The sequence below is a fragment of the Anas platyrhynchos genome, chromosome 24, assembly GCF_047663525.1.
Source record: "Anas platyrhynchos isolate ZD024472 breed Pekin duck chromosome 24, IASCAAS_PekinDuck_T2T, whole genome shotgun sequence".
NCBI classification, from domain to species: Eukaryota; Metazoa; Chordata; class Aves; order Anseriformes; family Anatidae; genus Anas; species Anas platyrhynchos.
The window spans coordinates 7,273,776-7,301,497 of record NC_092610.1 but is presented as its reverse complement, the minus strand read 5'-3'; the positions used below and the strand labels follow the sequence as shown (position 1 = coordinate 7,301,497).

At 43.9% G+C, this 27,722-nt stretch overlaps 1 protein-coding gene across 3 annotated transcripts; it reads right to left on the bottom strand.

Annotated features, from left to right (window-relative positions):
* Positions 1-455: 455 nt before the first annotated feature.
* HTR1D (5-hydroxytryptamine receptor 1D) lies at positions 456-27,655 on the bottom strand. Of its 3 annotated transcripts, none has more exons than XM_072027467.1 (5): positions 27,329-27,655; positions 26,559-26,692; positions 21,967-22,257; positions 10,354-10,394; positions 456-8,454 (listed from the first exon to the last, which is right to left on the bottom strand). In XM_072027467.1, exon 5 carries the CDS (start codon positions 7,592-7,594, stop codon positions 6,458-6,460), a length of 1,137 nt encoding a protein of 378 aa, XP_071883568.1. In that variant the 5' UTR covers positions 7,595-8,454; positions 10,354-10,394; positions 21,967-22,257; positions 26,559-26,692; positions 27,329-27,655; the 3' UTR covers positions 456-6,457. The 3 variants fall into 3 exon arrangements, with proteins under 3 accessions (XP_071883568.1, XP_071883569.1, XP_071883570.1); XM_072027468.1 differs by lacking the exon at positions 27,329-27,655 and adding an exon at positions 26,859-27,319 and having other exon boundaries at positions 26,559-26,775; XM_072027469.1 differs by lacking the exon at positions 27,329-27,655 and adding an exon at positions 26,859-27,319.
* Positions 27,656-27,722: the final 67 nt, after the last annotated feature.

Genomic DNA, 27,722 nt, shown 5'->3' with positions numbered 1-27,722 from the left:
CTGTACTTGTAGCTGGAACAGCAGTGTTACCACACCAGTGTTGTGTCTACTGCTGAGCAGCAGTGGCACAGTATTGGGCCTTTCTCTAACCCTCCTAGGGGATGGGCAAAAAGTGAGGAGAGAAACATCAGTAGGGCAGCTGACCTAAACCAATCAAAGGGATATTCCATACCATGTGATGTCACACTCAGCAATAAAAGGTGGAAACAGGAAGAAGAGGGGAGGGGTGGGCTCTCGTTGAGAAGACGTCGGTCCTCCTCTCGAACACCGGCTGCGTGTGTTGAGGCTTTGCTTCAAGGACGTGGTCAATCATCGCTCATTTGTGGGAAGTAGAGAGTAATTTCTTTCCTCTGCACTTCCATATAGCTTTCATTTATTTTGTTTGTTTGTTTTCCTCCCTTCTTTTTATTTTCCCTTTTCCCCTCCCTTTTCCCCTTTCCCTTTTTATTTCCCCTTAGTTAAATTGTTTAGTTCATGGTAGTCTTTATTTAATTATTATAATTATTTCCCTTTAATTAAATTATCCTTATCTCAACCCGTGAGTTGTTCTTTGTTTTACTTCTCCCCCTCCTCATCTAAAGGAGGGGGAGTGAGAGAGCGGTTGTGGGGTTTAGCTGCCCAGCACGGTGAAACCACCACAGTCAGGCACGATTTGCCCTTAGTGAAGCCATACAGTCTGTCTCTAATCATCTTCCTATCCTCCATATGTTTTGGCATGACATCCAGAAGGATCTGTTCCATGATCTTACTAGGCACCAAGGTGAGACTTAATGGTGGGTAGTTTCCAGGATCCTCCTTGTGACCCTTTTTAAAAAGGGATGCAATACTCCCTTTACTCCAGTCACTGGGGACCTCTCCTGACAGCTAGGACTTTTCAAACATGATGTGGAGAATGGTTTAGCAACCACATCAGCCAATTCCCTTAGGACCCTGGGATGCATCTTGTTGGGTCCCATAGTCTTGTGTACATTCAATATGGTTCGTGTCCCACCATGTTTCAGTGATAGTGATTAGGTCATAGCTTTCTAAGTGCACAGAGGCTTCCAACTTCTTCTGTCTGTTACCAAAGCTATGTGCATTAGTATAGAAACACTTCAGTTGGACTATCAACCCTGTCACCATTTTAGAGGAACATACTTTGAGGACTTTAACAGTTTTTCACTGTCGGTTCCTAATATATCAGTAGCTCCTGGCTCTTCTCTGTCCTCTTCACCCTCCCTTCAAGTACTTCTACACATTGATGAAATCTCCTCTAACCTTCCTCTTCTCCAGGATGAACAGTCCCAGCTCTCTGCACCTTTCCTTGTAAGAGAGGTGCTCCAATGTCTCGATCATCTCGGTGGCCCTCTGCTGGAAACTTGCCAGTCCATATAAGGACAATCTTCCAATATAAGGAAAATCTTTTTCACTGTGAGGACAGTCAAGCACTGGAACAAGTTACCTAAAGATGCCCAACATCCTCTTTCTTGGAAGGCTGAAAAAAACCCTCAGTAACCTCATCTGATGTCACAACTGGCCCTGCTTGGAGCAGGACCTTAGATTACCAACCTCCAGAGGTCCCTTCCAAGTGAATTACTCTGGTAGTGTGTTGTGTGTCCTCAGATCTGAGCAAGGACTGATACAATTGCTATCGTTGCCTCTATCAGTATTTCTAATTAAATGTTGGCATCAGCTACTCCAAGTCTTTGATTTCAAGTTTAGAACCAGGTATCAGGACACCTGAAGGACCCTGTAGAAGATGCTCCCTCAGTGAAATGCAGACCAAAATTCAGCATTACTTGGACAACCAAGTGGCAGCTTTGCTGCCAAGTTTTTTCAGGAACACTGTGACCTTAGGGCTCACTGCTAGCATGCTGCCTTGGAACATCAGGTAGGAACAGGATTAGTTGTTATTAAGAGACCAGTCTGAAGGCAAGCCCTGCCTTAGGCAACATGAAGTCATCAGACAATAAAAAAGGCTTTTTCAAGTTTGTCAATAGCAAGAGGTCAAAGGAAAATATGGACTGATATTTGAAGCAGATGGTCACCTAACAGCTAAGGATGAGGAGAAAGTGGAAGTATTTAATGCCTTTTTTGCGTCAGCATTTAATAGTTACGGCAGATCTTGGGCTGTCCGGTCCTCAGAGTTGGACGACCATGTCTGAGGGATCAGTGACTTTCCATCTGTCGTCACCAAAATTCTAAGGGAACTGTTTTATCAGCTCAGCATTCATAAATTCACGGGGCCTGACAGCCATTCATGCCAGAGTATTGAAGGAGTTAGCAGATGTTATAGCTGGATCCTTTTCTGCAATTTACCAAAGGTCTGGTGAGCCTGAGGAAGTCCCTGCTGACTGTAAGTTGGCCAGTGTTACAACCACCAACAAAAAGGGCATGAGAGAAGACCTCTCATGGAGACAGGAAACTACAGACCTGTTGGTCAAACCTCAGTCCCTCAAAAAGTTATGGAGAAGATTGTAAGGCATTTGAAGAACAAAGCTATTACCAAGCATAGTAATTTTTTAGTAATTTGATCTCCTTTTATGATAAGGTCACCCACTTGGTGGATGAAGGGAATAGGATGAACGTAATCTTCCAGGATTTTAGTAAGGTCTTTGATACTTTCCCTCACAGCATCCTTCTGGACAAATTGCCCAACTGTGAGACAAACAGCTGGGTAATGCTATGCTGGGTGATGAACTGACTCAATGGTAGGGCTCAAAAGGTCATAGTCAATCATGTTACATCTGGCTGGCAGCTGGTCATCAGCAGTGTTCCCCAAGGTTCAACTCTAGGACCAGTCCTGTTCAACATTTTTATCAATGATCTGGATGCAGGAGTGGAGTGCATCCTTAGTAAATTTGCTGGTGATACTAACCTGAGAGGTGCTGTTGACTCCCTAGAGGGACAAGACATCTTGCACAGGGATCTAGGTAGATTGGAGCACTGAACAATCATCGACAGAATGAAGTTCAACAAAGGCAAATGATGGGTGCTGCACCTGGGAAGGCGTGAGGACAGATACAGGTACAAATTAGGAGATGAGTGTCTGGAGAGCAGCTCAGCTGAAAGGGATCTGGGGGTGCTGGTTGACAGCAGGCTCAACGGGAGCCAGCAGTGTGCCCTGGCAGTCAAGAAGGCAAACCTGATTTTGGGGTGGCATAGGGGTGGTTTTGGGGTGATACTGACTTTCACTGACTTTTAAACACAGCATAGCCAGCTGGTCAAAAGAGGTGATTCTCCTGTTACAGCTAGCATTGTTGTGGCCTCACCTTGAATATTTTACACAGTTCTGCGATCCAGAATAGAAATAGGATATTAAGGTCCTTGAAAGCAACTAGAGGAGGGCAACAAAGCAGGTAAAAGGGCTGGAAAGCATGTCTCATGAGGAGAGGCTGAGGACACATGGGTTATCTAGTCTAGAGAAAAGGAGGCCAAGAGGTGACTTCCTTGCTCTCTGCAACTCCCTGAGGAGGGGGAGCACAGGGGGAGATGCCAGTCTCTTCTCCCTGGGAACTGATCACAGGATGCATGGGAATGGCACAGAGCTGCACCGGGAGATGTTCAGACTGGGCATGAGGAAAAATTTCATTACTGTGAGTGTGGTCAAACACTGGAACAGGCTTCCTAGTGAGGTGGTTGGTGCCCCATGCCTTGCAATGTTCAGGAGACATTTCAACAATGCCCTCAATGATATGCTTTAACTTTTGGCTAGCCTTAAAGAGGTCAGGCAGTTGAACCAGATGATCTTTGTAGGTCCCTTCCAACTGAACTGATTCTGTTCTGTTCTATTCTATTCTATTCTATTCTATTCTGTGGCAAGCCAAGCCTGTAGCTCTCAGCAGATGCTGGTATAAAGCAGGACATGTCAGGATTATGCTGGCCAGATTGTGAGATGGGCTGCTGAAAAAACATATTTGACTCTCTCCTTGAAGTCCCTAAGGAACCAAGACCTTCACTCTGGCTTCCAGCTCTGACCCTGACTCTTGATTTACCTTTTATCCTCTTGCCCTAGTAGTATCTTTTGTTGTGGTTGTTGTTTGATTTTATTTTTGTTTTGTTTTGTTTTCAAGCTGTAAAACAGGTAAGTTTGTGCAGTTAAAGCTGTGTACTTCACTTTCTGTACATCTCCTGGTATTTTCTGCTCTCCCTGTGTCCACAAGACTGTGCCAGATTGAACACAACCATCCAGAAAGCACACGATGCAGGCAGGATGGACAACACAGGAAGGGCATCTGTGGAAGAGGAGGGGAAGTTTAATAGTTACACAAATAAGCAGTGTCTTCATGACAGGAAACCTTTTCCTGTAGAGCAAAAAAAAAAGTCTACACAGTCTGATACTGTGACTTCTGGGATTATACACACTTCAGGCTGTGTGACTATCATTGTGGGAGACTGGAAAGGACTCCTGAGGGAACGAGGGGATGTCATATCACAGACATTCTCATAGTAGTACTTATATGACTGCAGGAAACTTTCCAAGGTGCTCTTTGTTCTGGGGGGTTAGCCACTGCTGGCAACATTGCTGGGTCATGTTAAAATGAATCTTGCCTTGCTGTGTTAATGCCAAATGGAAAGGCTCCTCCAAGCAGGGTGGCAATTAAACTCTTTGTGTGTAACTAGAGAGGACTGTAATTCTGCCATCTACATAACTGCTCTGCCTGATCCTGCAGTATGTGGGTTGTTCCACTACGTTACTGTATGGTGCAGTTCTCATCTGAGGCACCACCAACAAGAAAAAGGCTGTGAAAGAAATGCAAAGGAGAGGCTGAATTGCTTTGATGGATGTGGCCTGTGGTGGAGTGTGTTGGGATGGCTAAGGCAGTGGATGATGGAGTTGAATTTGATCAGACTGAGAATTGGAACAGCTATCAGAAGGATGATGGGATAATTCTTTCAAAGCAATGCATGCTACTGATATGCATTATGAGCACGATATTTCTGCTATAACATGATCAGTGATGCTAAAAAGGTTAATGAAACGTGGGCTGCAGCACTTAGTGTGCTGTCCTTTCGGAGACTTCAACCAAGACCTGGAGCAATCCTCCATGTGCCAGCTTCCCACCTTCCAAAAACGGGAAATAATCCTAGAGACAAAGAAGTTACAAGGGACCTACTCCACTTCCACTGCCCCAGAGGAGAATCCTGACGTCATGATTTCTGACAGAAGTTTATATGGCAAGTTCTCAAAGACTTACTGAAATAGTGACTTCATATCTAGTCCAACAACATTAATTTATAAGTAAGTTTTTCTTGACATTTCACTTAATTCTCTCCCTTCTACGTCCCTGTCTTCTTGTCTTACTTTCTATGAATATGTTGAACTGATTATTTCCTTCCTCTTAGCAGTTGTCCTTTACCTATCTAAACACTTCAGTCTTCAGTTGCCCACATCTTTCAATGTTTTCCCAGGGTTTCTCATTTTCTACATATCATTTGAAGATTTTCAATTCTCACGAAGACTTACAAAAGTAGGTTTTTATTGTCTCACTCCTAAGCACTTAGTTGCTCCCTAAAGGAGTCTGGGTGCCCATGGATTAGACACAGTAATGTTCAGCTTTCTTTGCTGAATTAGCGCTGCTTTGTTTTTCTATGTGTATGGAATAAATATGTACTAGAACTGAGGAGTAAGACTTCTGGTTCCATTCTGATACCCCAGTCATTCCACACTGGTACTAAACATATTTTCTTGTTTCAGATCGGGTGTAGGGAAAAAAAAAGAAAAAAGAAAAAAAAAAAAAAAAGACATAAAATCAAGGTAATTTTCAATAATCTTCATGCTATTTATTTTGTAGTATTTCTGCACTGGCTATTCTACTCATGATAAAATGTGTAAAAATGCTTTCAAATAAACTGTCTTCTTTCTGCAGTTTACTGGAAGTGTAGCTTCAATGAATATGTTTGTGAAGTGTCCACAGAACTTACATACTTGCTATGACTTTGTGCCTGCTGCTTACAGCCAGGCTGTGTCACATGTTTTCTGAAAAAGTTACTGGTTTTATCAATTTCAAATGGATAGGATACATGCTAAAGAAAACATAGGCATCAGATCCTGTTCTCCAGAAACTTTCTCAGTCTACATAAATTGCTAATAATATACAGCAGAAATACTGAAGTCCTGCAAATATGCACGTTTTCCTCCCATCAGGTTAGAAAGGTATGCCAGACTTGGTAGTATGTGCCATCTCATCAACAAAACTCAGCTTTCTGATTCACAGTCTTTCATTTGTTAAAAACCTTACTTCATATGTTGATCTTACGTATACAAATGATCACTGGAGAGATGACAGACAAGTTCTCTTATGATACATGGAATTCCAGACAGAAAGAAGCAAATTGGCAAGAAGGTCCCAGCTACATGCACAGCACAGGGCAGCAGAGATGGCAGTTACTGCTCTATACCCTAGGAATCAAAGCACAGAAAATCTCACGGGAGGCTGCAAGATTGTACAAGAGTCAGTAACACAATAGGAGAGAATCAAGACAAGCACTTTTTGAAATGTATTAGTTTTTGGAAAGCCTGTTTAAATTCTTCATTAAAAGCTGTATAAATGACTGGATTGATTAATGAGTTTAAGTAACCTAACCATGTAAAAAAGTCCAGTAGGATGGGATGAAACCAACATGCATCCTGACAGATTGGTAGGACAAGAGACATGACAAAAAATGGCAGCCAGCAGAAAATGAAAGCTCCCAGAATAATGCCTAAAGTTTTGGTGGCTTTCCTTTCTCTTGCAGCAGAAATTCTTTTCCTTTGAAGGATACTATCTGTAAGTTTTATTTTGACATGATTGATAAGTACTGGGGATCCACTTGAATGGGAATGCCCTTCATGAAGGCCAGCATTAATGGAGCAGAGGGAAGACCCAGCAGAGCCAGTAATCAGGTGTGCAGTAGTAAATCGTTTCCCATATAATGATGGTGGCTTCAGAATCCTTGATCGAGCTGCTACATAAATTCTACCATACAAGATTAGGAGAAGCACAGTTGGGATGTAGAAAGCTCCACATGTGGAATAAATTGTGTAGGAAATTTGATCTGTGTTCACTGTACATTTTGCAATTTCTTCATGAGTTTTCACTTGCCTCCAGAAAAATGGTGGCACAGAAATACTAATAGATATCATCCAGACCACAGCAATCATGAGCACTGCTCGGCCAGCAGTCCGGCGTTTGGCATATTCCAAAGCATCTGTGATAGCCCAATATCTGTCCAGTGCAATAACACAGAGATGTAGGATTGAGGCTGTGCAGCATGTGATATCCGACGATAACCAGATATCACACAACACTTGGCCAAAGGCCCACGTGTGGGTGACAGTGTAAGCAATACTGATGGGCATCACTAGAACAGACACTAAAAGATCAGTCACTGCCAAGGAGCCAATGAGGTAATTTGCAGGTGTGTGGAGCTTTCTAGTCATAAAAATTGTAATAACAACAAAAACATTTGCAAGGATCGTTGCCAAAGTTATGACAGACAGAAGGACTGACAGGGATATCTTCAGCCCTAACAGTGTCCTTTCATCCAAAGCCAGTGGTGTTTCGGTAAAATTTAATGACTTATTTGCTGAGCTCTGGAGAGAGAACTCTGATGAAAGGTTATACTGAGTCATCCTCTGTACTGATTTCACTTTCCAATGTAATCTTTCTGGGACAATGAAGAAAAATGCTCACCTTTTTGCTGAAATAGAACTTTTCATACTCGCGTCCAACACTGAAGAAATATTAACTTGTTGAAAATATCAGATTGCACAGTAGACAAGGTACTCTCTTAAGGCAGATTTTCCATCTCATCTTATGTGATGCTATTGTTAAAGCAAAATGTTAACATAATCATCCAAACATGATTCTGCTGTTTACTACAAGAAGTACTGTAAGTTGAAATTCAAGCGTTTTTCATTTTCATCTTGAAATTTCTATGTATATGAAGGCAAAGTCATTCATTATGAACTTTGCACCTTCTCTCTGAACTTTTCTTCTACAAAGCTGCATGAATCAATATTGAAAAGTGGAGGCTGAAACAAAAATGTCTGGCATGTAACTGATGCCCTAGCGTTGGGGACAAAGCTATCCTCAAGAATATTTTCTCTTCCACTCTTAATATCTGAATGTCAGGCTTTTGATATTTATAAAGGACTCTACTGGTAGAGCACTCAAGATATAATACAACGCTGTCTGGATTCCTCCTGTAAACATAATTTCTGCTAGGTTTGTAAATTGGGACCTGTTTCTAAACAGTGCAAGGGTCTGTTTTCATTTATTCCTCCAGACCATTCTGATTTTCTTTTCAACACACATTCAGTCTTCAAATGCTGAAGTCACATGTTGGTTACCAGAATTCAATGCATTGGCGCTGAAGCTCAAAGAATGTTCCAAGTACTGAGATGTTCCTGATCATGCACACATGGTGAATGATTGTAATGACTTGTGGTGATTCCCTCAAAAGAGGAAGAATATGGCTGATTAAGGGGATCTGGAGAAAGAAAGTGAATGTTTTAGTCCAAAATGGTAATACAGGATTTGTGGAAGTTGAGGTATCTACGTATACAAACCACAGGCTTTCCATACGTTTCTTTAGATTCACTTAATGTAACCTGAAATCTTTACAGACCTTAAGAGAACATTCTAAGACAGATTTCCTTGAGATCTTTCAATCAGACCCACTCACAAGTACAAGAATGTCACTTACATTATACCAACCCACACTTTCTTGAAAGAAATCCTGAATATGGATCATGAACAGCTTTGAAGCATGATCCGAAGGCTATTAGCAGAGATGCTGAACTTCTTCAAGAACATAACCATCAGGCTGGCTTCCTCCCAACCATGGATGTAAAATGCCTCTAACAACCATAACTAGTGCAGCTTCACAGCATCTGACAGAGAACTGAGATTCACTTGGTTAGGAATCTATGGAGCTAGAACATCGTATATTCTACATGAAATACTAACATGCCAAACAGCCTCCCTCAAGCTCCTGAGTCCTATCATAATACACAATACTTTCTGGTTTTGTGTGTTTGTTGTTGTTTGTTTGTTTTGTTTGTTTTTTAAATATCCACCTTCTGTCAGTCAGATTTATTTTTAGAGATGCTTTTTCTTTTTAGGTGTATTTTTTCAATAAGGGGACCCAGAAGAATCTCGTATTTAATGCTAAACTGTTACTCTCTGTTTGTTTTTTTTTTCCAAGAGGGCTCAACCCTCTTCATAATGTACACCGTTGTGACACTGAGCAAAAGCTCAGTGGATAAGAACTTTTAAACATAAGAATGGCCGTAGCAAACAAAGAAATCCAGTCATGTGTCTCCAACAAAAGCCCATGTGCTCAGCCCAACTCTTGCCTTTTTCTCACACTTTTTCAACTCTGATACATTCTGAGACAGAGGGACCAGAATCACAGAGCTGAAGATGTGGATACACCACAGAATAATCATTCAGCATAATGATATTCCTGTTCTCCTCTCAATTCCTTTCCTAACAGTTCCTGAGATTTACTTTTTTAATCATCACAGACCATTCATCTGACATTTCCATTAAACAGCCCCAATTAATATAATTCCAAGGGCATGAACGGCAACATCAGGATTTATTTCCTGTTTGCTCACTTTTTGCATCTCTCTGTACTGAGTCCCTTCTCCCACTTTTTAACCTAACATTTTTTGCAACTCTGAACAGTCAGTCCTTGTCTTTACTATGCTTGAAGAGCTTTGTCTCATCAGCAGATGTCATCACCTCAGTACTCACATACTTTCCAGATCACAGGTAGTCTAAGCCTCCTTTATTTACCTCCTTTTGCCTCTGGCAAAAGTCTCTTAAAAATCCAAGATATTATATGATTTGGACTTCAACCAATCCATACAAACATCAACTTTTCCTACTTATTTCAACAGTTTTGTGAGGCAAACTTACCTTTACAAAAGCCATTTTGACTATTCTCCAAAACATTGTACACTATGTGTAGAGTAATACTATTCTTTATGATAATTTCAGCAAACTGGCCAGGTACAGACATTAGGTTTGTAGACAGTTAGTCAGATCTCTTTGGAAAGTGTAGCTGTCTTGCAGTTGGAAAGTCCAAATGGACTTCTATGTATTTTAAGCAGAAGTTGAAAACCCCTGCTTATACCATTGCACTTTGGATCTTGAGTTGCATTGAGCTCTTTGGCTGAGCATTATCTGGTCATGTAGATTTGTTATTGTTCATTTTGGCCAGAAATAAAAGTTCCACTTATAAACGTCAGTTTCCTTTATCTTCTCCGCTTTTTTTTTTCTGGTTTTTTTTTTTTTTCACCTTTACCATCCCTCTGACTCTCTGACTCAGTAGTATGTCATATCACAGCTTACACTTTTAGAGTCTAAGAAAGCTCTTTACCTGAATGCTGGGCCGACCAGACATCCCACACAGGAGAAAACCTAAACCAAAAACATGAGACGGACTGATTAGCAACATTAAAGACAACGACCATATTACCTAAAGACTAAAGCCAAATACAATCTTGATTTCATTTACTGCAAAATGTAATATTGAGCTTTTCCCCATATATGCCAAGAAACAACCATTTTTATAAAAATAAAACTAAGTGCATGCCATCCACTCACCACTACATGAACAATACTAAAAGAAGTCCTCTTGCTTCCAGCAGTTATCAATCACTGGTGAGGGTGGAGGGTGGGGGGGAAATTGCAAAGCATGGTGTTTCTACTCAAATGAACTAGTCTGAAGTTAAATTAATTATAAATCTTCAAAATACCAGTCAGACACCCTGACACTGGAAAAAAGGTCTAACAGAAACTAAGCAATGCCTGAAAGATAATAAATTACTGAATTCATTTTTATAAACATACAATGTTTTCAGTGGTATGTTCAACGGAAAAATTCTCCCAAGTCTGATAGTTATCACTTACTTAAAGTGCATTGGCTATTTCCTGTCCCATGAATAAGGCTAACACGACTGAAAGTCAATTTCAGAAGCAGTCCAGGTTAGGTTTCTACACCCTGTGACAGAGGAACAGCTTGCAGGATTTCACAGAATCATACAATGGTTTGGGTTGGAAATGATATTAAAGATCATCAAGTTCCAATCGCCCTGCCATGGGCAGGGACACCTCCCATTAGATCAGGTTGCTCAAAGATGCATCCAGCCTTGTCTTAATGGCCTACAATGATGGGGCCTCCACATCTTCTCTGGGCAACCTGTTCCAGTGCCTCATACCACTCTCATACTGAAGAATTTCTTCTGAATATCTCACCTAAATTTACCCTTTTCTAGTTTAAAGACATTACTCCTTGTCCTATCAGTATACTCGCTGTCGAAGAGTCCCGCAACAGCTTTCTTTTAGGGCCCCTTTAGGTACTGGAAGGTCTCCCCAGAGCCTTCTCTTCTCCAGGTTGAACAACCCCAACTCCCTCAGCTTGTCTTCCCATGAGAGGTGCTCCAGCCCCTTGATCATCTTTGTGGCCCTTCTCTGGATTTGTTCTAATACTTCCACGTCCTTCTTGTGCTGGGGGACCCAGAGCTAAATGCAGTTCTCCAGGTGGAGTCTCACAGGAGCAGAGCAGAGAGGGAGAATCGGCTCCCTTGCCCTGCTTCCCACACTGCTTTTGATGCAGCCCCAGAAATGGTTGGCTTTCTGGGCTGCAACTGCACATTGCCAGTTCATGTCAAGCTTCTTGTCCACCAAAACCCTCAGGCCTTTCCTCATGAGGGCTACTTTCAAACCATTGAAAATGGATTCTAATCCTTAGAAACGGAAAATGGAAATGACAAATGGAAAATGGATTCTAATCGCAGAAGTCCGTATCTACCTGGGTTCTCAATGCCCAAGGTATTTCTGAAAATATAAGTATCATATATTCTTAATTTTAATAAACTCCTGCACATGTGCATATAAACTATGTCTTCCAGTTGTGAATCTTTGACCAAGAAATATGTACAGCATGTTGAGCAGCTCTTACATGTTCTGACTGGCAGGGCAGCATCTATCAGATATCAATAATCCGGCAAGGTAGCTATTAAATATCATTCATTGGTTTCAGAATAAAATGGAAGATTTAGTTCCCTGAGCATTTTGAGAATGCGTGGGCCTGACAGAATTTTTATTCCCTACTTAGAACTTTATCTTGGGTATTCACTGTGCAGACATTAATATATATTACTTATATGCTAAATTATCACCTGGGACTTATGCAGGTTAGTCAAAATGTTTTTCCCTTACAAGCAGTAAGGTACCTCTACACAATATAATGCATGGAACCACAAAATATATATAGAAAAGTATAAATAAATGAATAAAAGCTCACAGTGTAGTACTTAAACATAACCATAATACAGTTCCATTACTCACAAGTTCTTGAGCTACTTGAATAAAACTGACAGGCAGTTGCTCTGCCCAGAGATATGCAGATGGACATAAAATTCTCTTAAAACCTGTATCTCTGCTATTGTAAAGACACATTTTCTTAATGATTTAACTTCATATGCTATAAATAAATGTCAAATTTAGTGGATTGCTATGAAAACAAAGTTACATGCATACATAAGTGTTTAGGAATCAGGGGCTCTGGATCTACTTTTATAAGTTTCTTTGAATGTATTTCCTGCTTGAGAGACTTTCTTTCTTAATTTACGAGAGTTGGCAGTCACTACTGTTGATATAAAAAAATATTAATGGTGCTCCAGTTAAAATTAGTACTTTAGTATCATAGAATCACAGAATTATTAAGGTTGGAAAAGATCTCCAAGATCATCTGGTCCAACTGTCCCCCTACCACCACTATCATCCACTAAACCATGTCCCTAAGCACCACATCCAACCTTTCTTTCTTCAAACACCCCCAGGGATGGTGACTCCACCACCTCCATGGGCAAACCTGCTGACTCATGTTCAGCCGAGCATTCATCAACACTCCTAGGCCCCTTTCCTCTTCACAGTCTTCTAGCCACTCTGACCCTAGCCTGTAGCATTGTATGGGGTTGTTGTGACCAAAGTGCAGGACACAGCACTTGACCTTGTTGAACCTCATCCCATCGGCCTCTGCCCATCAATCCAAACTTTCCAGTTCCCTCTGAAGGGCCACCCTACCCCTCAGCAGATCGACATTTCCCCCCAACTTGGTATCATCTGCAAACTTATTGAGGGTGCACTCAATTCCTTCATCCAAGTCATCAATAAAGATATTAAAGAGGATGGGCCCCAACACTGACCCCTGGGGAACACCACCGGTGACCAGTCACCAGCTGAATTTCAGTCTGTTCACCACTACTCTCTGGACCTGGCCATCCAGCCAGTTTTCAACCCAGCAAAGTGTGTACCTGTCTAAGCCATGGGCTGCCGGCTTGTCCAGGAGAATACTATGGGCGACCGTGTCAAAGGCCTTGCTGAAGTCTAGGTAGACTACATGTACATCAACAAACATTGCTATCATCCACCAGGTGGGTCACCTGGTCACAGAAGGAGATGAGATTGGTCAGGCAGGACTGCCTTTCATGAACCCACACTGACTGGGCCTGATCCCCTGGCTATCCCGCAGATGCTGTATGATTGCATTCAAGACGACCTGTTCCATCACCTTTCCTGGCACCAAGGTCAGTCTGACAGGCCTGTAGTTCCTTGTGTCCTCCTTATGACCCCTATATAGATGGGCATCACATTAACAAGTCTCCAGTCATCTGGGACCTCTCTGGTTGACCATAACTACTGATAGATGATGGAAAGTGGCTCGGCAATCACCTCTGCGAACTCCCTCAGCACCTTCAGGTGGATCACATCTGGCCCCATGGACTTGTGACAGATCAGGTAGAGCAACAGGTCTCTGTTTCCACCTGAACTGTGGAGGGGTTATTATGCTACCTGTCCCAGACTTCTGGTTAAGGAGGCTGAGTACTCCGAAGATAAGTGTTCTGGCTAGTATGTAATTAACATTAGTTATTATCCAGCTAAAATGAATGTCTTCCCAATAATTTAATACTTTTATTTACTTTTATAATACTTTATTTTTATATATACTTAATATACTTTACATATACCTATATACAATATATATATGTTTATAATACTTTTATTTATTAATACTTTTTTTTCAACTAAGAAAAATCCTGAATAGAGACTATTGATTTTCCTGTTGAAAAATGGAGAAAGAAAAAAATACTTTTCTTAATCTACACACATTGAATAAGAATCTAAAGCAACCTCTAAATTAAACTTATAGGTAAATACAAGGTGAGACCTGTAGCTACATAGTAAGGAAAGAAGAACACACCCTCAGTAAGTTTGCAGATGACACCAAGCTATGCGCATGTGTCGATCTGCTTGAGGGTAGGAAAGCTCTGCAGAAGGATCTGGATAGGCTGCACCAATGCGAAGTGCCGGGTCCTGCACCTGGGGCGCAATAACCCCAAGCAGAGCTACAGGCTGGGAGATGAGTGGTTGGAGAGCTGCCAGGCAGAGAAGGACCTGGGAGTGATGGTGGACAGTCAGCTGAATATGAGCCAGCAGTGTGCTCAGGTGGCCAAAAAGGCTAACAGCATCCTGGCTTGTATCAGAAACAGTGTGACCAGCAGGGCTAGGGAGGTGATCATCCCCCTGTACTCGGCTCTGGTGAGGCCGCACCTCGACTACTGTGTTCAGTTTTGGGCCCCTCGCTACAAGAAGGACATCGAGGTGCTCGAGCAGGTCCAGAAAGGGCGACGAAGCTGGTGAGGGGCCTGGAGAACAAGTCCTACGAGGAGCGGCTGAGGGAGCTGGGCTTGTTCAGCCTGGAGAAAAGAAGGCTCAGGGGCGACCTTATTGCTCTTTACAGATACCTTAAAGGAGGCTGTAGTGAGGTGGGGGTAGGCCTGTTCTCCCACGTGCCTGGTGACAGGACGAGGGGGAATGGGCTTAAGTTGCACCAGGGGAGTTTTAGGTTGGATCTTAGGAAGAACTTCTTTACCGAAAGGGTTGTTCGACATTGGAACAGGCTGCCCAGGGAAGTGGTGGAGTCACCATCCCTGGAAGTCTTTAAAAGACGTTTAGATGTAGAGCTTAGGGATATGGTTTAGTGGGGACTGTTAGCGTTAGGTCAGAGGTTGGAGTCGATGATCTTGAGGTCTCTTCCAACCTAGAAATTCTGTGATTCTGTGAAGGCATACACATCCTGAAATACTGTGAGCTAAAAAGGATGAAGAGGCATGTTCAGCTGAGGAGAATCTTCCAGTGGGATGTGTTGCCTAGACAGAGTTTAAATGATCTCTGGAACATGGCACAAGCACTGAGTGAAAACTGAACTACCCTCTCTCAATGGTATGATTCTCTCAGTAGTATGATTGTCTTAACTATGTGCAATCTACAGTGTGGGTAACTGCAGGCCCTTAGCTGCGGTACCTGAAGTTATGTTTACAGTGCTGAAGCCATAAGGCCACGGTGCTCTTTCTGGTATGGTCTCTCTACCCGACAAGGCACTGTAGGTTTTCACCCACACTTCTCAAGATGGAAATCCTATCAGATGAGTTGGCTATATAAGCTCTATCCTTGACTCCTCTTCTTGGGCTTCTCCTGGTGCCCTTGGCTATGGGATGTGGGTATTTTTTCCGTTCAAATTGCACGAAATAAATTGAATGCGATATTGCAGCCTACCAGGATGAGGTTTTCATAGCAGAACACATGACATACAATGGATAGTTTGGAACAAACTCCAGGATTGTGTTGGATGATGGCAGGCAAGTCTTGCTCCATGAGCATTCCAGAATGGCATAGAGCAAAGGAGGCCAAACCTGTTTATCCACACTACTGTCCCCAAAATGGCACGCAGATTTGGTGGTCAAGGGCAGATAAGACAAACTTAGACCCATACAGTGAGGTTGAGGATAAAACAAGGTACAGAGTGATCCTGAAGTAAAGCTCTTTCATAGTGATGGTACAACCTCAGCAAACAGCTCAGTCATAGTAGCCTCCTCTGCTGCCAGTGGGGTGAGAGTGGCATATCCCAAACACAGGGCCACTACAGACGAGGACTGTGACTGTCTCCCTCCTTCACCCAAGACATGATCTAGGATGACTGTGTCCCTCATTTGTAAGTAAAGTACTGAAGGCTGCATAGGGAAAGAACCTTTAGGTCGGGTCCTTTGTCTGCACATTCAGTGGTTCCTGGCTAAGTCCAGGATGTGTGTAATAATGCTTTGATATGCTGGAGAGATTGGATGAGTTCTCTTTAGTTCATCAAAAAGAAGAAAAGAGAACATCACCACAGGAAAACAATAATGAAATTAAGATACGGTTTTAGCGCACTGCTTTTTAACTGAGCAGAAAAATGGAAACCACAGTTCATGGTATGGAAGGTGAAGCAAGGCATGTATTCAATGTGAAATGAGAATACATTTTAGCTGTTGGTGGTAACCACTGTTATCATCAATAATGTTAATAATGTTTTCATAGTTCAAGGTGCTTACCTAAAGCCAGGTTCTTCTTTTGAAAAGTTGCTTCCTGTTTCAGTTCTATAGTTATAGTAACACTGTAGTGGGTTTACGTGGCAAGGTTTTGGTAGCAGGGGTGGTTTCTGTGAGAAGGATCTAGAAGCTGCCCCATGTTTGGTAAGGGCCCCACTGTTTTCCAGAGCTGAGCCAATAAGCGATGTTGTTTTGCACCTCTGTGAGAGCATATTTAAGACAGGGAAAAAAATGCTGCACCTCACAGCAGCTGGGAGAGTGAGAGGAGTGAGGAACGGCCTTGCAGGTGCTAAGGTCAGTGCAGAAGGAGGGGGAGAGGTGCTCCAGGCGCCGGAGCAGAAGTCCCCTGCGGCCTGTGGTGAGGACCATGGTGAAGCAGGATGTCCCCCTGCAGCCCATGGAGTGCCACGGTGGAGCACGGTTCCACTCTGCAGCCCGTGGAGGAGACCACAGTGGAGCAGGTGGCCCTGCACCGACGGAGGCTGCCGCCTGTGGAAGATTCCGGGCCGGACCTGTAGCCCATGGAGAGGAGCCCACGCAGGAGCAGGTGACCCGGCAGGAGCTGCTGCCCGTAGGGGAGCCAGGTTGGAGCAGTTTTCTCCTGAGGGATGGACCCCGTGGTACGGACCCATATCTGGAGCAGTTCTGGAAGAGGTGCTGCCTGTGGGAAGCCCACGCCTGATCAGTTCATCAAGGACTGCATCCCATGGGTGGGACCCCACAGCACAGGGGACGAGAGTGACCGAGAAGGAGCGGCAGAGAAGAAGTGCTGTAGACTGACCATAACCCCCATTCCCCCGTTCCCCTGTGCCGCTTGGGGGGAGGAGGCAGAAGAAGGTGGATGGGGGGGAAGGTGCTTTTAGTTTCTTTCCTTTGTTTCTCACTTCTCTAGCTTGTTAGCAATGAGCAATAAATCTTACTATCTCCTTATGCCGAGTCTGTTTTGCCCGTTACAATAATCATTGCAGGATTTTCTCATCCTTATCTCAACCTTTGAGCCCTTTTCACATATTTTCTCCCCATTCCTCTTTGAGGAGGGGGAGTGAGAGAGCGGCTGTGGTGGAGCTCGGCTGCCCACTCAAGTGGAACCACGACAAACACAGAAAGGGAAAAGCAGGGAGGGAGAGATGTTGCTCCCTTTTAAACTCTAAAGTGTGACAAGGCAGGCACACTTGCAAACGTGAGGTTAATAGCACCAAAAGATAGTTAGACTGCCATCGTGTGGACAATGAGCATACTTAACGGCAGCCCGCGCACAGGAGACAGGAGAGATGCCCAAAATTTCCGAAGATACTTAGTCCACAGCATAAACTAAGTCAGGACACATTCCTGTCCCTTCTGGAGTACAGCTACCATTAGGATGATTTTTGCAGAAAGCAATTTTATGATGCAGCTGACAACACATTCTGACAATGCTCAGGTGCAAAGAGAATGCTTTGGTGATCCCATGAATATCTGTGTCAGTGTGAGGTAAGCAGTATATACAGAAATAAATATATTGAAATGAAATTGCTCAGAATTTGCTCTTTCACTGAATAGAGCAGAAAAAAGATAGAACATGATGAAATATCTTTTAAGATATTGAAAATGTTTCTTTTAACTTCACACTGAAGTCAGAGGAATTAGAGAGTATATGCTCTACCTTGTAGCTGGGTAACAGCCAGGGACGGCTTAAAATGGTGCTAAATTTCAGGAAACCAATGAAAATCCATTTGCTTTCCCATTGTTTTGTAACTGGCTTTAATTTTTCATTTAAACATAGAATCTGCTATCTTGCCTAAATAAACTACGTATTCTGTCATGCTGAAACCTTGACCAGTAACGAAGACACACTCTGTGTGACCTAGCAAACAGCAGATGGCACTCCTAACAATACTCATATTTTTGAAGAAGACATTCATAGGAGAACTCAAAAGAGGGAGACGTTTCTAAGTTCTTGTATACTAGGGACAATGACTCAAGTACACAGCATTAGAGTGCTTGCAGAGTCCAACTTTGAGACCAGAACACAAACCAAAGACAAGACTTGCTCAAGAAGCTATAAAAATTTGCCAGTCCACAGAACATAGTCAAATCAAGACACACCTTCCGGGAGAAAAACAAAGTAACGTGACAGTGTATTGTACTGAAAAATTAGGACCACTGAAAATGCAGATTGTGTAGACGTCAAAAGGTGGTAAAATCAGTAAAATGGAATGTGACTAGATTTGCATGCACATAATGCATGCACAAAGTTCCAGTACGAAGAACTGGATATGCTGCAAAAGTAATCATAGTCCTAACTAGATTCCTGGCTTTGGATTAAGCTGTCTGAAACAGATACGGGAAGGAACAACATTTTGCAAAAGCTATAGATGAGATGGAATAAACTTAAAAAATATATATACTCATGTACCTTGCACAATAAAGTAGAATTAGGTAGCACCATGTACTGAAACGACTACCACATTATTATCATAAATGAACAAGAAAATATATTGGAGAGAAAGTTTAAGAACAGCAATGGTGATTATTTGTGGTTATTTGCTGTCCATTACACACAAGCTAATGAGCCATTTGAACTTACTGTTAGCAACCTGTTAGCAGAGTAATCTCGAATAGAAGTATCCTCATACGATGAGGAAATTATTTCAATACTGGGTACATAAACTAAACTAAGAGCAAAACACGGGGAATCTAAAAAACTGTCCCTGTTAGCTTGGGACAAGCTGCCCTGTCCCTAGGAAAGAGGAATGAGCACAACTGCAATTGCTCGTTTGTTTTTCACTAAAGCAATGACTGAGAGCTGGAAGTCACAGTTCTTGGGAAACGCCTAAAGCACTTGCAGGAAGCAGCAACCCTCAAAGCCACACTAATGTCACTCAGCACTTAAGGCAAGATCAATTCTTTGCTCCACTGTTCTCAACCCCACTGTGTGTGGCAGAGTGATGTTCCCCTAAGATGTCTTGTGCTCCTGCCTGGAGGACTTAGCATGGTTTTGCAGAGTACAGGACCACTTTTGCTGGCAGGAGGGAGCAGACACTCCTCATGGTCTCAGCCTGTTGTCCTCCCTCTCCCATAGCCATGAAGTTGCACTGTGCACTCTGGGCACACAGCAGAGGGCCTTGTTATGGCCAGTGTCCTGTGGGTGCCCCTCACAATGCAGCACAAAGGGTGGATCCCTCCTGCCTACACATCAGGCAGGTAGTGTAGGCACTTGCCTGTGTAGGCATCACATCTATACATAAACCCAGGTCTATCCACATGCATCCTGATGTTTTTCACAGGATCCTGATTCCCTTTGTAGCAAGCATGTGCATTAGTAGAATAAATTATTAAAAATTCTTCAGACACTGAGCTGAATCAACAGGAGCACAAGTTTGCACCTGAATTTCTCATGGGGAGCAGCAAGACAACTGTGTTACTGGTTAGAATTGTTATTCTGATTATTCAAGACATTTCTGAGCTTTCACATGAGATCTCAGGTGTATCAACACCAAACAACTTTTTAATACTTGAACATATTTCCAGAAGTAGAGCTTTAATACTCCAGTCATAGCTATTTTGCACCTTCCCGACCTTTATTTTCTATGAGATGACTTAATCAGCATTTCTTAATTCAACACGCTATTGCACTTCATCAATTATCTAACCAATATGAGGAAATTACAAATCTCATATACCATACGTATAGATTAACCATTGATTGATAGCATTATATTGCTAGTCAAATTAAAATGTGTATTTCCAAAGCTTATTATTATAAAACTTTATTTTCTTAGCTTTATTACATTAGGTCTACACTGATATATCAATTCTGTTTGCTATGGATATAACGTTTTCTACTTGTTATTATTAATTCAGTAATATGAACACTGTTTTCAGCATTCCTCTCCTTGTCCCCTACTTCAGTGATGTATCATGTGCAAATAACAAAGTTAAGGTGGGATTCATCACAGTCCACTTAGACATCTGAGAGTCAGAGCCGGTCAGCTGCTAAGACAGCTTGAATAACCTGCCCTTCAGGGAGAGCATCTCTCTTCCTTGACTGTAAGGGGAGCTGGTACAAAAGAGTTCATGTTTCCAGAGAAGTATACATGATATTTCACATGTTCACTCTAGCATGGTTCATGCAGCACAATTAAATCTCTAATGCTAAGATTATTGTAACTATTTCAAAGTAAATCAGGTATGCTTATTTTGTTTCTTTGATAGAGAGAACAGTAATCTAAGTGCTAAATTGTATAAAAAACATGTCCTATTTTAAAATAGCAACTATGGTAATTAGCAAGCAAGTACTGGCAATGTTTAGTACTTTCTCTTCCCCCTTCCCAGTTTCTATTTTTTTGCTCAGCTTTGAAGAAAATGCTGTTTATTTTCTCTCTCCTGTCTATATACATGGCCAGTGTGTAAGAGCTATCCAGCCCATTGCTAACTGCCAATCCACAGCTGCTGATATATCTTTTAACTAAATATGACTTCTGATGGGGCTTTGGGCAGCCTGATTTAGTGAAAGATGTCCCTGCCCATCACAGGGGAGCTGGACTAGATGATCTATAAAGGCCCCTTCCAACCCAAACCATTCTATGATTCTATGATTATCAAAAAGAAAGGTTGGGATTTAGTGAGCAGTGATGCTGATAGATGCTATAGCACAGCGTACGTTACCATGATTTCTTTGGAGGAAGAAGCTAGGGCACTTAGCTCTAGCATTACCTAAACTCCTTAACTCCATCAGCCTTACAGTGTCCAATGACAACCACGACAGACATCTCCGATGACTTGCTTTCCTCATGTTTCCCCTTCCATTATTATTCAGTATCATACAATAAGTGGAATTATAAGGGCTGATCAGATATAGTGTGGTATGAGATTAAACACATCAGATGAGATTCATACAACTAAGCAGTACATATCACAGATGTCAGTCAACGACCAACATGTCAGTCAATCACCTGACCTAAGTTAACTACCAGGAAGGAAGATCATATTGTTGCTTACAATTTGATGAATCTCATCTCAAAAGGACTGATTTCTCTCCTCTGACTATAAAGAAAGTTTAGAAAATTAGCTCAAATGTAGGTGACTGACGTCTAGGCACATATGGGCAACTAAATGTCCCTGTGAAGCCCAGCAGATAGGCATGCAAAGATGAGGTTGCATGAGCCCATGCCCAGAAGTAGCCTTGTGCCAAGTCTTCCATCACACTGAAGGCCTCTCAGTGCCAGGTGACCTGTGCACAGCACAGACACAGAGTGAATTTGGGTTTGCAGACAAGCCCAGAGGTGCCTTTGTAACACAGGCATACCCAAGTTCTGCAAAGTGGGATTCAGGCCAAGTACAGTGATGCTGTTTCTGATCTGGACAGTCTTATTGCTGCAGAAGGCCTGACCTGGCATGTCTGTGTCCTGATTTTGCTTGGGATACAGTTAGCTTTCTTCCTAGTATCTGGTATGATGCTGTGTTTTGGATTTAGGATGAGAATAATGCTGACAACACACTGATGTGTGGCACTTTTATAATCAGCTGTAATCCATAATCATAGATGCTGGAAAGAGATACAAAGAAGGAAAAATACTTGCAGGTTCCAGCCAAACTAATTGCGCTCAGTTCAGCACTGCACTGTGCTCTGCTCTGCAGATCATCTGTCGATGCTTTATTCAACTTGGTTTCAAGGTATGCTGCCATTCCCATGAGACTTCATCTCTGAGCAGTGGTCCATTAGTTTCTCAGGGCCATCCAAATGCATCAAGTTTCACTTTTAAGCTTTAGCCATTTTTTCTTTGCCTGCTTTCTTTTCCAGTCCAGAACTCCAGAAGAAATACAATTTTTCCATGTACAGCTTTGTAACACACAGTATCATACAGCTTTGCCTGTAATGGAATTTGGAAGGCATTGGTTGATGTGCTGATATTTTCACTGAAATAAACAGTCATGAATTAAAAATACAAGCTACGATGTAAAATTGATCTGCCTAAATACATATGTTTAATCTGAGCACCCACATGCCCTTCATTCCCCATCTCCCCCCTTACTGACAACACAGGGAATGAGGTAGTTTCAGAGGGCAGGACAGTGACCATTCATGCAGTGCTTCCCCACCTAGTAAATAAAGTCAATATGCACATTTGCAGAAACATGGCCTTACACTTCCTGGAAAAAGCATTCATTTATCCTGCTCCTCCTTACCCTCTGTTCTGGACGCAATTCAGGAAGAAACTGGGAACAACCTTGGGCTGAATGACCTCATCCAGAACTGGCAGCCAAATGTGTCAGAGCATACACAGGGGTTTACCTACACACATGCAGAATGTAATTCTCCTGTGATGGGAACTAGAAGGCCCAGAAGCTGGTACTGCTTTCAGTAATGGCTTGGTTAATGAAGTGGATGGTAGACTTCTTCCAGTGATATAACACTGGATAGGTTTTAGCATAAAAGAGAACAAAATTAAGAAGATCAAATTTGAGTATAAGAACAAGTACAAGGTATTTGTACTGCATGGCATCCAGGGGATCAGGCCCAGACAGCACAGGTTTATGAAATGCAAGTCCTGCCTGACCAACCTCATCTCCTTCTATGACCGGGTGACCAGACTGGTAGATGAGGGAAAGGATATTGACGTAGTCTACCTAGACTTCAGCAAGGCCTTTGACATGGTCTCCCACAGTATTCTCCTGGGGAAACTGGCTGCCCGTGGCCTGGACAGGTATACTCTTCTCTGGATAAAGAACTGGCTGGAGGGCCATGCCCAGAGAGTTGTCGTTAATGGAGTTAAGTCCAGCTGGCATCCCGTTACAAGCAGTGTCCCCCCAGGGGTGGTACTAGGGCCTATCTTGTTTAATATCTTTATTGATGACCTAGATGAGGGGATTGAGTTTACCCTCAATAAGTTTGCAGATGATACCAAGTTGGGGGGAAATGTCAATCTGCTGAGGGGTAGGGTAGCCCTTCAGAGGGAACTGGAAAGTTTGGATTGATGGGCAAAGGCCAATAGGATGAGGTTCAACAAGGTCAAGTGCTGGGTCCTGCACTCTGGTCACAACAACAGAATCACAGAATTTCTAGGTTGGAAGAGACCTCAAGATCATCGACTCCAACCTCTGACCTAATGCTAACAGTCCCCACTAAACCATATCCCTAAGCTCTACATCTAAACGTCTTTTAAAGACTTCCAGGGATGGTGACTCCACCACTTCCCTGGGCAGCCCATTCCAATGTCTAACAACCCTTTCGGTAAAGAAGTTCTTCCTAACATCTAACCTAAAACTCCCCTGGCGCAACTTTAGCCCATTCCCCCTCGTCCTGTCACCAGGCACGTGGGAGAACGGGCCTACCCCCACCTCACTACAGCCTCCTTTGAGGTACCTGTAGAGAGCAATAAGGTCGCCCCTGAGCCTCCTTTTCTCCAGGCTGAACAAGCCCAGCTCCCTCAGCCGCTCCTCGTAGGACTTGTTCTCCAGGCCCCTCACCAGCTTCGTCGCCCTTTCTGGACCCGCTCGAGCACCTCGATGTCCTTGCAATGGACAATGCAACCCCATGCAATGCCACAGGCTAGGGTCAGAGTGGCTAGAAGACTGTGAAGAGGAAAGGGGCCTAGGAGTGTTGATGAATGCTCGGCTGAACGTGAGTCAGTAGTGTGCCCAGGTCGCCAAGAATGCAAACAGCATCCCGGCCTGTATTAGAAATAGTGTAGCCAGCAGGAGCAGGGAGGTGATCATCCCCCTGTACTCAGCTTTAGTGAGGCCACACCTTGAGTACTGTGTTCAGTTTTAGGCCCCTCACTACAAGAAGGTCATTGAGGCCCTGGAACATGTCTAGAGAAGGGCTACAAAGCTGGTGAAGGGCCTGAACACAAGTCCTGTGAGGAGCGGCTGAGGGAACTGGGATTGTTTAGTCTGGAGTCACCATCCCTGACAGTGTTAAAGAACCACTTGGACGAGGTGCTACAAGAGATGATTTAATAGCTTAGTGGGTAGTATTGGTGATAGGAGGACAGTTGGACTAGATGATCTTGTAGATCCTTTCCAACCTTGAGTTTCTATGATTCTATGATTTGTATTTAGTTCAGGTAGAAATAAGCAGCTGTCCTAGCATATGATGGAGTGTAACCAGCTAAATAATAGCTCTGCATAGTGTAGGACCAACATGTACTGTCATCAGTGTCAACAATATTGTACCCCTTTAAAGTGGCAAAGACTTTGGTAGATTTGTCCTATTCTTAAATAGGACCTCTGATAGATCTTAATCTGTTCATCTTGAACAAAGCCAAATGGAAGCCTTGTGTTCAGCCTTGGGCACTGTGTTCCCCAGATATGGACCGCATAGGAAGAGGTCAAAGGAAAGCAGTGAGGATTTTCAGAAAAGTGAATCTATGAGAATAAACTGAATGAACAGGCATGTCTGGGCTAGAAAGGACTCAGCTGGAGATGTTCAACAGACTTTATATTCATGAAAGCCTGCTGCAGAACAGGAAGGAAAAGTCTGTTCCCCATGACTATGACTAATATCACTGAAAGGAGAGGGATTTAGCTGCACCAAGGAAAACTGAGCTGTTAAGACCTTGCACATGGTAAGGGTAGTGAAGGTCTTAAAAGATTTGCTTGGAGACACTGTGACATCTCTGTCAAAGACATTTTTTAAGAATAGCTTAAACAATCTTTCTGAAACACGATTTCCAACAGCCCAGTACTGAGGAAGCAAAATAGATTAGAAAGGGCCTTTTGCCCTGTGAAAAACAGTGCAAATACTATTTATATTTTTATTTATTTCAATACACTGTAAACTTAGCCAACTCAAAATGAACCAAAATCCAAGACAGTGCAAGCTTTGCAGGACACCATAGTTCAAATCTGAAACTGGCTCAGGACTCAGCTTTATGCTATGATGCACTAACTGGTAAGGAATGACACAACTGCTTGTAACAGCTTCTCACTGGGTGCCACTGGGGAACCAGGGCTCCCATTCTTCACCGTTTCAGAGCATGAACAGGAGGAAAGAACTTTTCCGTGACTCTGCCAGGTAGGAACACTTTGCCACTGATTTTTGTTCTGCATTTAGGTGAGGACTGTGTACTGTCATCATGCTTACTCTCTGTAAAAGACACTGAAAGCAGCCAGGCCCATCACATCTTCCTGCATTTTGACATGTTTGAATTTAAAAATATACTTTGCAGAACTCTAAAAATGCTGTGAACCAGCATTGCTCACACCACAGAGCAGATTTGATTTTTCTATTTTCTGATTCTCTGCCATTTACTCACACATGCCTGCATTACATGTGCTCAATTTCGATCTCCTTCTAGCCTACCAGAAGTGTGATATAGGGAGTGACCACTGGCTGCAAAGAAGACAGAACAATCTGTGATTTCAGAAGAAATAAGAGTGATGTCTGGTGATGATGCTATTCTGGGACAGCCAGGATCTGGGAGTAAAAGGGAAAAATGTTACGGGCAACATGAAAAACAACAGATTGACAATATGTGTGATATTTGTTCATTTTAATATTTAAGAGGAGTGTATGATGCACAAGCTAAATTCTTTGTTATGATACCATCTTAACTTTGGGGTAAATACAAAAAAACACATCTGTCCTGAGAAACCTCATGGATCTTAGCCATTGCTTCCTGGAATGACCTGTTTAACATTCCATAGACATCAGTATAACAATAAAGAAATTACAATTACTGGCAAAGGTACCTTTCCGCTGCTCTGAAGGCAGCTGCCCACTTAGTTTTGTGAATGATGTTTCTTCCCTGGAGTTTACATCAATCTTAAAACTGGGGAAGAGAAGGTCTCTCTGGGGAAATTTTATTCTCCTTTAAGCCCCTGTCATGTCTCACATATTGGTGTCCACGGTATACTGGAAAAATGATCACTGTCTGCCTCAAACCTTGTCACTGGCTGTTTTATAATTCTGCTGAACTCCTGCTCTTTGCTGTGGTACCAATACTCATCCCCAAAAGTATTACACATCCACTGTTTGCAGCAACAAGAGACATACAATGACAGAACAAGGGCTCGAAGTGACAGCTTTGAACTGGAAAACCCAGCTCACACCCAAGCAGGTACATGCACACAGAAAGAAAAGGATGACTCCAGGAGTATAACATTACAATGCGGGCTCTCAGCTTTATGCTAGCACCACAACAGCAGTGACATTTGGTCGCCATCATACCTGAAGCAGGAGTGAGGAAGAAGCCAGACTGCTGGGTCACTCGTAGTACAAATCAGGATGGCGTGGGATAACACTAGGACCAATCCAACATGACGGATCTCCGAAACACGGTTTTCCGTGTCTCAAAGCTTTCCCTAGATCATTTCACATAGAAATTACACTTTCGAAGCGGTTCACTTCATCTACCAAATATCACTGTATAAATGGGGAAGAAGATCTGCAATATCAAAATGTAAATCATTTAAAACTCCACATTGCTTGTGAGCGCAATGCTTCCCTTAAAGATGAACTCGTACTCACGTCCACGGCCGGTGTTCCTCGGCTCCCACCTCTACCCACTCAGCTGAGGCTGGGGACCGCGCAGGCCCCCGCGGGCACAACAGTTTCCACTGGGCTGGGGGCGGCCGCCGCAGGCCCCGGCCTGCAAATTCCGCCCGCCCCGCGAGCCATTCCGGCGGCGGCCTCCGACGCTGGGGTGCAGGACGGCGGCCACCTCGGCCCCGGAGCCGACGGGCCGGCAGGGCGGGGGGAAGCGGCGCCGGTGGAGGAGCCCCACGGAGCGCTTCCCGCCCCCGGGAGGGGTCCCCCCCGGTCCCCGGTGGGCTCCCGCCGCAGCGGCCAACTTCGACCGGGCACCGCGGGAGGACCCCGTCGCCCGGCCGGGCCAAACCACGGCGGCGGCGGCCGTCCCGTCGGCGCTGAGGCACCCGCCGGCGGCGCCCTGCAGCACGCCGGTGCCTCCCCGGCATCGCCCCGCGGCCGGCACTCACCTGCCGTCCCCGCCGTCCCGCGCCCGCTCTGGCTGTGGCGGCGCCTACCATGCCCGCCCTAAATAGCGGCGGCCCCAGCTTGACTCGGCTGCGCCACCGCCACGCGTCTCGCGCCGCTCGGCTCCGCTCAGCTTCACTCGGGCGGGCGCGGCGGCAGCGGCAGCGGCGCGGCTCGCTCAGCCCCGGGGACCGGGCTGGGGGAGCTCCGCCGCCCGCGCTGCCACAGCCCGTCCGGCTGCGCCGGGGTAGCGGGGAGCTAGGTGCTGCCGGCGACGCCGGTCCGCATGCGCCCCGTGGAGCGCCCACGTTTGCCCGCGAGGGGCAGCCCGGGCTGAGGGCTGGGGCACCGGGGCTGCTCTGCCCCGGGCGGCGGGGAGAGGGTAGGGTGGGCTTG